The 13260-nt window shown below is 41.6% G+C and overlaps 1 protein-coding gene across 1 annotated transcript in view; it reads left to right on the forward strand.

Moving 5' to 3' along the window:
* Positions 1 to 13260, forward strand: part of MACO1 (macoilin 1) — a 64463-nt gene that overhangs the window by 24931 nt on the left and 26272 nt on the right. The window contains exon 6 of the mRNA XM_059136817.1: positions 1058 to 1559. Within this exon, the coding sequence (XP_058992800.1) occupies positions 1058 to 1559 (502 nt within the window). The remainder of the gene's footprint in view (positions 1 to 1057; positions 1560 to 13260) is intronic.

A 13260-nucleotide genomic window follows, 5' to 3' on the forward strand; every position in this document is an offset into this window, starting at 1 on the left:
AGTAACAGGGTGTGGGGGTTAACTACCTAGTGCCCGATGATGACCATGTGCTTTTACTATGTTTATTTTATTTTATTTTTATAGCTTATTTTCTATTTTAATATTTTATCTGTTATAAATATTTAAAAATATTTATTCGCGGTAGCAATGTATATGTATAACTCTGTGAGCTTGTAATTGAGGCAGGCCAAGAACCAAAGTAGAAGCAAGATCGAGAGGTAGAAACAATTGTTTTGTAAGTTAAAATTCTTCTGAATGGAGCAGAGGTGGGTAGGTCCCATTCTAAGTGGTTCATATGATGCAAGGCGAATCTTAAAGAGAGCTTTCTCTAAGAGGATCTCTCTAAGGGCATAGATCCAGTTCAGCAGATGGATTGACAGCAGGATCAGTTTTCTTTGATTTGAGGGTTGGAAGTTTAGAGTCATGTTTTTAGTTGATATATACCAAACTCTTATTCTCTGAATGGTGCAAAAATATCTCTTCAGGTAGACTTGGACAAACTGGAGTATGTAGACCTCATACAGAAAATTCTTGTCTAGTGGTCTAATAAATGACACAGACTTCTTATTACCTTGGTGCTCGATCAAGAAAAGGATAATGCCCTATACCCTAACATCACACCTCTTCTTTTATGTAATCGCTGTCTTTCCAGTAAAGTTATTAACAGTTTGGTTAGCATCTCTTAAAATAAGGCCTCTTAAGAGTCTGACTGGCCTGTGTCCTCTTCTTTCCGGTGATAGGCAAGTTGGATCTGACTGATAAGTATGATTTAATTATAAAATCCTCATCTTCTTTTCAAGGCCAGAACTGTAACAGCTTGGTGTTTATAAACGATGGTGATTTTCTGAATGTGCAGCTTCTCAAATTTATCTGGATTTGCTTCTTGAAGTTAGCGAGATGTGGTGTGGTTATTGCTTCTCAGTGAGTTTGCAAATTGATATAGTGAGTTTCTAACCATAGGTAATGCAGTTTCTTGACTCAGTCTGTGCTGTGGTTTTATACAACTAAATATTCCGGTGTGGGTTTTTTGTTTGTTGGTTTGTTTTTGGTATTGTAGCAGCCAAAGGATTGCCTGATATGGATTCCTCGATCCTTATACACCACAACGGGGGTATCCCAGCCAACAAAAAACTCTCCACAACTTTGCCAGAGATAGAATACCGAGAAAAAGGGAAAGAAAAGGACAAGGATGCCAAAAAACACAACCTTGGAATAAATAACAACAATATTCTACAACCTGTAGACTCGAAAATACAAGAAATTGAGTACATGGAAAACCATATCAATAGTAAAAGATTGAATAATGATCTTGTGGGAAGTACAGAAAATCTCTTGAAAGAGGACTCATGCACTGCTTCCTCAAAAAATTACAAAAATGCCAGCGGAGTTGTGAACTCATCACCTCGCAGTCATAGCGCCACAAACGGGAGCATTCCTTCCTCATCTAGTAAAAACGAGAAGAAGCAAAAATGCACGAGCAAGAGCCCAAGTACACACAAGGACTTAATGGAAAACTGTATTCCTAATAACCAGCTAAGCAAACCAGATGCACTGGTAAGGTAAGTGTGTGCTGTGTCTTTACTGCCACTTTCCAGTAAAGCTGAATTAGGTCTTGAAAAACAGATACTTCCATACGGGCCTGTAGGCCTTGCTTGTGATCAGATACTGTGATTGTTAACTCTGTGGTATTTGACTTTTTAGTGTTCTTTTCATATGACTTTGTTGGTCCCCTAGTGCCACTGTCCTGAGGCATTGACTCCAGCTCTTTCCAGTATTGGAAGTAAGAGGTGACAGTGATTTCTTTGCATGTTGGACCAATTTACATGTAACTTGATACCTCCTGTGGTGTTGAGAGACTTACCTGTAGTCCTGGTCCTTTTCTGTTTGCATATCCAAAGTTCTTGTGGTACGGACACACAGCAAAGAGTCCGTGTCCCATGCATGCACGGCTCTTTGTCAGAAAGATACAGAAGGTGGGGTGGGGGTGTGTGGAGAAAGTTGTCCTTACAACCTTGTGCTTGGTTTTTGTTAACTCCACTTAAACTGTGAATTATCCCCCAGGTAACTGTGGGAAAATTAGGTTTAAAAAGTAATTTCTAAAAATCCAGTAGGTAAATAAAACATTAGACTTAAATTTTAATCAGATATGTTCCTTTCCCATCTTTAAGTAAAAGAATAACATTGTTGTATTACCTTGACTGGCTCAGCCTTAATTTTTCTCTGTTTTTTATATTTTCTAAAATACACATATGTTCCTTTTACTTTGTATCTTTCAATCTGGAGAATGGGATCTGAACTGGAGCTTTTTTTTATGTGTAATTCAAGAGGACAATTATAACTCCCTCCCTCTGCTAAGTTATCTTATATCCCTTTTCCTTTGGCTTAATTAAGAGCAGACAATTTATCCTAGGAGGCAAGGTTTCCAGCATTATAAATTATATGAACTAGATTATTAATTTGTCTTAATTTTCTGACTGGCAGCTAGATTAAGGGAAATATATTTGGATTCTACCGCTAAAGGCTCTGGAGGCTTCTGGGCCCCCAGCCACTTGCAGAAGCGTCCCATGCTGTTGATACTGCCAGGCTAACATCCACATGTGTTCGTTACGACATTCTGCGCATGATGCCCTGCAGGGAAAACACTCAGCAGAGGACCCTCTCCAGACACCCATGGGAGAAAGACCAATTAGTTGACCTTCTATTTCAAAGGAAATATCCCACAAATTTACTATATACTATAAACAAAACATGTGCCCCAAGCTTTGTAACATCCTTTCTCCTACACAGTTTTAATAATAGCAGTCAAGGCAAAACAGTTTTCCTCTGTTGGGTTTTGCAGGGAGGGCAGAGGAAGCTCAGTCTTGTGACAGCATCTCACGTGGGCCATAGTTGCAACGTTGTTTGACTCTACCAGATCTGCCTTTAGTAAAGAAGTTCAAGGACTCAGATGGCCCCATCTGAGTCAAGTGCCCCCATGCTTGTTCTGGGTTGTAGGCCTCTTCTTGTGGTCACTAATGTGCACTCTGATGTGCCTTGATCTGACCCCAGAAATTACTCTGTTTTAGGGAATACTTGCTGTCAAATACATAAATAGAAAATATTATATTTAAATAGTTTTATGGCTTGCATAGGATTATATTCAATTTCTAATGTATTCCAAAAAAATAAAGAGATGATATAAATATCTGACAACGGGAAAATTTTAAATAAAATATGGTCCATTCATTTGATGGACTTTTAATATAGACATTACCAAATCACTTTTTTGAGCCATATTGAACAATACAAGGAAGAGCTCATGACGTAATAATGAAGAAAGTAGAAAGCAATTTTATCAAAAACATCTTTTTTCCCCCCTCATAGACACAGAAAAATAACTTGGAGGGAATGGAACTAAAATGATAACAATAGTTATTGTCTCATGATAGTATTGGGGCTTTAATTTTTCTTTTTACTTTCATGCATTTTCCAGTTTTTCTAAGATGAACGACAGTGCATGTTTATAAAAAAGAAGAGTATGTGAGCAAATTATTCAGCATGGTTGTAGGAGGCCTTACCAGTTCCTCTTGCCCTTCTTGGCTATCTCGCATTTCCTCCTGTTTGACTTCATGCGTGCTTTGATGGATACTAGTAAGACTATAACTGATCCAAACCTGACATGTTGAGTTGTTAGCTGGAGAAAGGGATTGTTATTTTAAGACGGAGAGGGGCTGGATGCAGCGCCCTGGAAGGCTCCTGATGCAAACACACAGTGGGTACGTGAGCCCTTTGCTACAGCAGACATGCCCAGGATTGTGTGCTGGCCAGGCTGGCTGTTGGGAAAAGACTGATCTACTGCTTCTTGTTTTATAAATGTTTTTTAAAAAAATCATTTGAAAAACCAGTCCTGTATTATTAATAGTAAATTAATTGCAAAACATTCTGTAGGTATCATTCTACGGGTAATGTGGCTGGGAACTGCCACATTCTGTGACTTTTGGTGGAAAAATTCATCAGTAACACTTTCAAAGAGAATTCTTTTAGATCAGTGTGGCTGTACAAAGGTTTGACAGCCATTCCTTAGGAGGAGCAAGTAGACCTTCAGGTCTTTTCTCCATCCCTCTGAGCCCCATCTGTGCTCTCCAGGGTGTGTAGACCACAGGCTGGCACGCTACTGCTCACAGGCCAAATCTGGCTCACTGCCTGTTTTTGTAAAAAATAGTTTTACTGGAATACAACCACGCTCATTCATTTATGTAGCGTCTGTGGCTGCCTTTTTAAAAAAGATTTATTTATTTATTTGAAAGAGAGAAAACACATGCGTGCGGGGCAGGGTGGGGAGTTGCCGTGGGAGAGGGAGAGAGAGAATGTCAAGCCGACTCCCCACTGAGCTACGTGCCCGAAGTGGGGTTGGATCTCCTGATGCCGAGAGCATGACCTGAGCTGAAACCAAGAGGTGGAGGCTTACCCCCCCCGCCAGGCACACCACATCTGTGGCTGCTTTTGTGTTACAGTGGCTGTTGAGTAGTAGCCACAGAGACGGTATGGCCTATAAAGGTGAAGATAGTCACTGTCTAGCCCTGCACAGAAAAAGGATGCTGATAGCCTGCTAAGGTTAGGAATGGTGGGGGAAGGTGGGACATTGGGAATAAGTGTTTTCTTTAGGATCCTGCCCAGGAAGAGATTGGGAACCTGTGAAAGCCAGTCCAAAGTCCCCTTTTTATTTGAAAAATACATCTTACAAAATGACCTGATTTCTGCCAGCTTGATTTTTGAGCTCTTTACCCAAGATGTTTAGAAACGATGTGTAATGTGGGTAGCCCAAATATTTTTAATTCTGACCTGAGAAAAATTCTAGATAAAAACAGAAAAAGCAATGAAGAAGTTCACTTATTTTACTAAGTGCTGGGAATAATGTAAATTAGAATGAGATTTGTTTACATTTTTCTCTTCAGTGGTCAATTTTAAAACATTTTAAATATCAAAAAAGTTACAGAAAATTTAGGCAGAGAAAAGGGGGAATGGTCCCACCACATGACACGAATCACTGTTCTTTTCATCAACTAAACATATATAGCTGCGGCCATAGCATTTGTATAGTTTTTGTATCCAACTTTTTTCACTGAAATTATATTTGAAGGGTGCCTGGATGGCACAGTTGGTTAAGCATCTGACTCTTGGTTTTGGATCAGGTCCGAATTTGCAGCGAGTCAGGCTCCGTGCTCATGGTGGCGTCTGCTTCAAATTCTTTTCTCCCTTCCCCCCAGCCCCTCCCTGCTCGCACGCTCTCTCTCAAAGAAATAAAATTTTTTTTCTTTTTAAAGATTTTAATTTATTCATTTGTCAGAGAGTACAAGTAGCAGGGAGAGCAGCAGGCAGAGGGAGAAACGGGCTCCACGCTGAGCAAGGAGCCCGATGCAGGTCTCGATACCAGGACCCTGGGACCATAACCTGAGCCGAAAGCAGACGCTTAACCCACTGAGCCACCCAGGCGCCCCAGAAATAAATAAAATCTTAAAAAAAATTATATCAAGCTCATTTTGCCAACTTAGTATCACCCTCTTTTCCCTTGATGTGGAATATTCCATGGCAGGTCTGTGAGATCCTTCAGCAGTCACTTGAAGATGGGCTAGGTCAGGGTGTCACCTGAGCCACTTTCCTGCAGTTTCAGGGCCCGCAAGCAAAAGAGATGACGGTTTTGTGTGCACTTGGCATTAAGCTCCCTCTCAAATACAGCCCAAGACTGGAGGGATTCTTTTTTTTTTTTTTTTTAAGATTTTATTTATTTATTTGACAGACAGACATCACAAGTAGGCAGAGATACGGGCAGAGAGAGAGAGGGGGAAGCAGGCTTCCCGCTGAGTGGAGAGCCTGATACAGGGCTCGATCCCAGGACCCTGAGATCATGACCTGAGCTGAAGGCAGAGGATTAACCCACTGAGCCACCCAGGCGTCCCTTGGAGGGATTCTTCTTGCTGACTGTTACTTGTTTCACTTTCCTGGTCAAGGAAGAGAATTTAAAATTGACTACAAGATGTAAAGTGATCCATGGGGATAAAAATACATGTTTATAAAAAAATTAAAAATTAAAAAAAAAAAGATGTAAAGTGATCCATATTCTGTAGAAATGTTGAAACAAAAGTCTCTTTCTGGTTCTTTATTCTAGTCCCCCGCCCTGCTTTTTTTTTTTTCGGTAGCCAAGACAGAAGATTCATCTTTTTTATTTTTAGTGCTTGTTCTTAATAAGAGATCACCTCTGACTTTAATATAGTTGAATAGTATCTGGTATGAAGATTCACAAAGGAAAAGTTCCACAGTTTGCCTAGTGGAGATGCATTTAACAAAACTGAGTGTAATTTAGAATGGTGATTATTTTTTTGGAGCTGAAAGACTTATCAGAGGCATCGAGACCAGCGTCCTCAACCCTGTCTTTGTATCAATGAAGTTAATGAGCCCTGGAAGTTTAAATGGCTAGTCCAGGTGACCAAGCTGTGGTCGGAGTGCTGGGACCAGACTGGAGTTTCTTCTTGATTTCCACTTTTGTTCTAACCATGCTGCTTTAAAGAGGTTTATCAACCTGCTTTATTTTTCTACTTTATATTTTTGCTTTTGTGTTTTTGTTTAAGTGTACATACAACTAAAGCTGGCTCAAGGATTGGCACCAGACCTAGATTTTAAGTTCTCATGGCTAAGATCTATAGAAGAAATGCTTAGAACTTCAGAATTCATATATTATTAATTCATGAATTATTCCGATTTCATTCATTTCCTTTTTTATAGAGATGCTGTTCTAAGTGTTGTTAAAATTCTCCGCTCTTACCCAAAGACACAAGGGTGTACTTAATCTCAGAACATAAAGGGGCCATCCACTCATACCCTTGAATGCTTACAGAGTCTCTGAGAACTCAGTTCTGATTAGGGCTAGCTTGGGAGTTACTCTGGTTCAGACAGCTGGGACCCACCCAGCATGGAATTTGCCCTTTTGGGAGGGATAATTCTCGAGTAGGCTAACTGTCACCTGCAGACCTGAGAGCCCTGAACTAGAAGATTTGAGACCAGGGATGTAACTATCAGCTTCCCCTGAGGAGAGGTCATCAGTGACAGCTTGGATGGCCTGGGATCCTGGGGTTTGGACATTGCCATGACAGTAAGTTCTGGAGAAAGTCTGAAGCAAGAATGCTGGGGAGAGCCCTCTCTTCAGGGAAACATGGAAATCTGGCGAAAGCTATACTATATTGGATACTCACTCTTTCATTCCTCTAAATGTATTTGGTTATTTTTTTTTAACAGATTATTTATTTATTTATTTGACAGACAGAGATCACAAGTAGGCAGAGAGGCAGGCAGAGAGAGAGAGGAAGGGAAGCAGTCTCCCCGCTGAGCAGAGAGCCCGATGTGGGGTTTGATCCCAGGGCTCCGGGACCACGACCCGAGCAGAAGGCAGAGGCTTCAACCCACTGAGCCACCCAGGCGTCCCTGTATTTGGTTATTTTAAGCACACCAAAATATAGTCATTTAAATCTTAGTTTGTTTGTATAATCCTGCTTATTTGGAGACTTGAAATAGGGAGATAGAGGAGAAAGTGTTTATCAGGATTTTTTAGATAATCTCTCAGCCAGTGGTGGCCCTGCCTCAGAGGGATACAGAAACACTTATACTGAGGAGCATTGAACATTCATGCCCAGGGACTAACTTATATTACCATATCTGGATCTTAGAGAAATCTGTTTGGAGCATATATATTGATGACAACATATTTTATTAAATGGGTATATAATGTTCTAGGCCATCAATGAGTATATTGATTAGTATTGTGTTTTAGCAGGGTGTCATGTGTTTGTGACTCCTGTCTAGTTTAAGCTGGTGGGTTCCATTAAGCACAATGTCAGTGCTCTTCATTCCACTTTCTAGCCCAAATAAACCTTCTGTTTGCATTTACGATTTTTAGGTTTAGCTTAAAAAAGGAGACAAAAGTAGCCAAAGCTAAAAACAGCCAGTTTCCCCCTTTGACTGGACTTGCTGGTGGCACAGACTGCCCAAGTGTGGTATAACTAGCAGTTCACAGTCTTTTGTATTTCTGAATTTAATCTTTTCTTTCAAATACTATCATTTGAGATTGTTGTATAGCCTCTGACTTATATAAACCTCTGGGGCGTGGTCTTGCTCTTTAGGGAAAAACAACAGAAAACAGGTTTTTTTGTTGTTGTTGTTGTTTTTTAAGATTTTATTTGTTTGAGAGATAGAGAGCAGGAATGGGCAGAGAGGGGCAGAGTGAGAGGCAGACTCCCCAGCAAGCAGGGAGGTCAACTCGAGACTCGATCCCAGGATTCTGGAATCACGACCTGAGCCCAAGGCAGGGGCTTAAGCAACTGAGCCACCCAGGTACACTGACAAGAAGAGACAATGTACAGTACTTCTTATTTTTCATTTCCCCACATTTCAAGATGTCCATGCACAACTAAAAATTATATATCCTTTGAAAAGAAAGGGCCATATTTTTGGATACTGATATTTAATATAAAGTCCATGGATTTACTAGGACTTGGTGTAAATAACTAAAAAAGACCCATGTAAAGAGAGAATCCAGGAAACTCTTATTTTTTCATCTTAGAAAAGCTTTTCAAAGCAATAAGGAAAATTAGGGGCAGATGCTATACACCAGAAGAACAAAGAGGCATCAGTTCTTACAGCTGCCCATCTTTCCTGTCCCTTGCAGGAAGCTTTGCAGGTACTTGCCCATCTCAGGGTTAGGAGTAAGCAGGGCTGGCTCCTAGCTCCAGGGGCAAAGAAGGGCAAGGAACTTGCTGGTGCCATGCTGAAGCAGAAGGCGGGGAAGAGGTTCAGTACATGGAACCCGAGATTGTTGGCACAAAGCGAGAATACAGGCCAACCCGACTGTGGGGAGGAAACAAGACAGAGCAGTCAGTTCAGGAGGTAGAGCCTATGAGCAGTCTATGGAACAGGTGCCCCAGGGGAGATGGCATTTTTATGGACTATTCCAGCCCTCCCCCAAGTCCTGAAGAGTCCTAAGTGGGGAATCACATTGGTGTGGAGGGGAAAGTGTACAAAGGATTCTCTTGAAAGATGGAAACCCATCTTAAAAAAAGATAATGGAAAGACTCCAAGATTGATTATTAAAGGAGAGGAAGTAGCAAAATATTATATATTACAAAATACGGGTGGATGTAGTTCTCAAGTACACAGAAAATTATTTGAAATAGTACGTACCAGATGGTCAGTTGTAGTTGATGATAGGGGATATTTACTTCCTATACGGTCCATTTCTATGTAGTGTGAATTTTTACACAGGCTTGTTATATCCATAATGGAGTGTAAGCTCAGTGAGGTCAGGGACCTCCTTTTCTCTTATCTACCATGGTAGACAGAGCAGATAGTCAATAAATACTTGTTGAGTGAGTATTAGCTTTGTGCAGGGAAAATATTAGAAAGAGGGAGAGAAAACGATGAGCATCAGTAAGTACAGTGCAGTGTGGTTCAAAGTGGAGTTGTCGTGCGCTCAGAGAGGCTTTTGACGTGAGAAAAGCTAAATGTTCCATCAGACCAGGTCAAGCACAAACATCCAGTGTCCTACTATTTGTTGCTCTGGACTAGGTTGTTAACAGTCTTATTTCTAAAAAATAGAATGCTTTCTACTCTAAGCCCCTTTCCTTGGTATTTCCTAGGAAGTTTTGAAATTTAGTACTCTATCAGTACTCTTCTCTTTTTAAAAAACTTATTTTTTATTATTTTTGAGTGTTTTATTATGGGGGGGATGTTGGGAGGGCAGAAGGAGAGTGAGAGCGGAATCTCAAGCAGGCTCCCCACTGACCACAGAGCCCTACACAGGCTCTGAGATCATGATCTGAGCCAAAATCAAGAGTCAGACTCTTACCCAACTGAGCCACCCAGGCACCCAGTACCGTTTTCTAAGGCTGTGCAGGAGGTCCAAGAATGTCTGGAACTTACAAGGGACAAAGAGAGAAAACTCCTCCAAGGAACTGCTCTCAGAAAAAAGCCATTTGCTCTGGCATTGGGTTGATTGTGGTGCTTCGGGGCCAGGGAATCTTAGCACAACACACACCTCGGCCAAGAACTTGGAGGACAACATCTCAGTTTGCTTGTCTTACTCATCTCTCCTGGTGAGTCTCGCCCTCTCTCTTCCCACCCCACAGCCCTGGGCATTCTCCTTGTCCCCGTGGTAGTTGGAGAGGAAGCTCAGATCCCACAGTTCTTCTCCAAGGCAGTTCCCAGGTTAGAAAGGGTGTTGACTGCTTATGTATCATTTCTGGTGCGAGAGAGAGAATGGTCCATTTGATTGTTCTCTTTTGCCTTTGAATACAGTTTGCTGTGTGTCAGGAATAGTTTGCATGAGAAAATCTGATCTTGGGGGCCAGGGATCAGGCTTTGGGGGTTTACCCTGGCTGCTTTCCCAGCGAGTGCTGGCTGCCGGGCTGCTGCAGGTGCACCGAGAAACTGACATGGAGTGGTCTTACTCTTAGCTGAAATTTTAGAGTGCAGATTATGAAAACCGGACAGTGAGAGGTTCTAACTAAATTAAACATGTTGGAAATAGCTGCTGTCAAATTATCTGGAAGTTATTAAGTGCAAAAAAGAAGTGGTAGAGCCATCGTTCTATTTAGTAAGTTTAGCGTGTTTGTTTTCTGTCTCTGTGGGAAAATGTTTTTGATTCATGTTTGTGTAGCATTGCCTCCAAGCAGGCATGATTTATCACCATTTCTGCCACGCTCCCAGTATTTACGGAACCTATAGGGTTTTACTTGGTTAGTTTTATGTTAATTCATAATATAGTCTGAGTTTATATTAACCATTACAGTGATTTAAAACTATAATATTCTGAGATATAAATGTGGTAATAGAAGCATGATAATTTTATACTTAAACCAGGCTAGGTTGTGACTTGAAAACCAGTTTTTGAGAAACAAGGTATCAATGAATTTAAGGCAGTGGTTTACCTAATATCTTCATATCCAGGTGATCAAAGAAGATAATTATATTGTATGGATAAATTATAAAGTACACAAATTATTTGGGACAGGGAGTCCACGTTAGGAACATTTTTATGTTGAGTACTGAGCGTTTATTCTAACAAAACAGGGATTTCTAGTTAGGCAGTTGGAAAGTTTCCTCCCTAGAATTTAGAAGGAACTACTGTAAAACTCTGTGTCAGATTCTGAGTCAGTGCCCCTGCTGGCACATGATGAATTGAGATTTCCAACTAAGGGGATTAGGGGTGGATTCCCTGAAGGGGATGTGCTCCGAGGAAAAGGAACTATATTCTTTAAATGTTACTCACGCTATCATTTAGAAACCAGCCGTTTGGATCCTTTGACAGCTAGCGTGGGCATTCAGTCTTTGCAAATCTCTGAGACCTTTTTCTTAGCCAACCAGGACTCTCAGGACTAGAACAAGTTTTAGTTTCTCTTTTATGGGAAGAATGACAGCTCTTCTGTCTCCTAAGGTACATGTCGCCTCTCTGGGTGGCGTGTTGTTAACAGGTTGGACAAAGAAACACAGAATAATGAACTGGAAAAGACTGTTGCCCTTATTACTCCCTCCTCTCAACCCCCACCCTAGAGCTGGTGTTAGAGACTAACTCCTGCAGGAGCAGGACAGGGCACAGGCACGAGGCGGGCAGGCCAGGGGTGCCATCATTTCCAGTCACTTCTGCACGTGGCCCCTGGGAGTCTGGGAGCACATACCCTTCCAGTGGGACAGCCAGTCGTCACCATGGAGAATGGCTGGCCTAGTGGTGCTAAGTCTTCTGAGATTTTGAAGAGATGCCAAAGATAGATATCTATGTCAAATCTCCCAGTTATAAAGTTGAGGAGGGTCAAACAAAACATGTTTCTGGGCCAGACTGACTGACCAGTTTGGAAGCTCTGCACCTGACCTTCCTGTTATTCTTGTATTTTGTTCCCTCCTACCCCCTGGCCCCACCAATCAAAACTTGACTCCTAGAAGAAGGACTTTTCTATTAGGAAATATCTGGTAAATCCCATGAACTAATCTGCTGTGTATTATTAATGGGAGCTTTTTGCCTTCTCCTTTCCTTTAGTTCATGGCATTCCTGGAAAACATGCACCTGTGGATGAGGTTCCCTACCCTGGTCAGAGACCACTCCCTATCTAGTTGAATGCACACACCTGACTGTGAGACTTTCAGAGCATATACAAGGAGAAAGGACAGGAAGCCGTGTGATGAGAAGGGTGGTTTGGGTGTCTGGTATTCCTCAAGCCATACAGTATGGAGAGCAGCTTAGCCCTCCTGTGCCTAGGACTGGTGACTTCTTCCACACCAAGATGTTCCTCTGCTGTGTTCTTGGAACATAAAATACACCAAAGTTCGGGACCTAGATGCTGGTTTTTCCGACTTCACAGGCCAGCTGGTTTAGAATCTGACCTCCCAGCACCATCCCTTATGATGTGTATATGCCATGAAGCCTGTTGTCAGAGCGATGCCTGCTCTCCCCTTTGCAGAGGGAGCCAAACCAGGGCAATAGATTGTAGCTCTGGAGTCTAGATTTAGAAAAACTTTTTTTTTTTTTTTAAAGATTTTATTTTTTTTATTTGACAGACAGAGATCACAAGTAGGCAGAGAGGCAGGCAGAGAGGGAGGGGGAAGCAGGCTCCCCGCTGAGCAGAGAGCCCAATGCGGGGCTTGATCCCAGGACCCTGGGACCATGACCCGAGCCGAAGGCAGAGGCTTAATCCACTGAGCCACCCAGGCACCCTGAAAAACTATTATTTTGATAGGAACTGATGAATAAGAAGTAGTTGATATAGATTCAGGAAGTGAGGCATTCTCTATTCCAGAAGGTTAAATTCCCCCTTTTCTGGAGTGACCTAAAAAGTTTATAAAGTAAAAGAGTTGGACTTTCCCTAAGGCTTTCAGGTTATTCTGAAACTGACCAATGACATGGACAAATCCAAGAGTAATAGTGAACATTGAAAAGCCATAGAAAGCAGATTAACAGCCTCTTCTTTTGCTTTTTTTAAAAAAGTTTTTATTTAAATTCCAGTTAGTTAACATACAGTGTAGTATTAGTTTCAGTTGTACAGCAAAGCGATTAAACACATCCATGCAGGACCCGATACTCATCATGATTAGTGCACTCCTTGTCTCCATCACCTATTCAGCCCATCCCCCCAACTCCCTTCCCCCTGGTAACCAGCAGTTCTCTTTAGTTAAGAGTCTGATTCTTGGTTTGTCCCTTTCTCATCCCCCAACTTAGCTCATTTGTTTTGTTTCTTAAATTCCGCA

The sequence above is a fragment of the Mustela lutreola genome, chromosome 10 (assembly GCF_030435805.1).
Source record: "Mustela lutreola isolate mMusLut2 chromosome 10, mMusLut2.pri, whole genome shotgun sequence".
Taxonomy (NCBI): Eukaryota; Metazoa; Chordata; class Mammalia; order Carnivora; family Mustelidae; genus Mustela; species Mustela lutreola.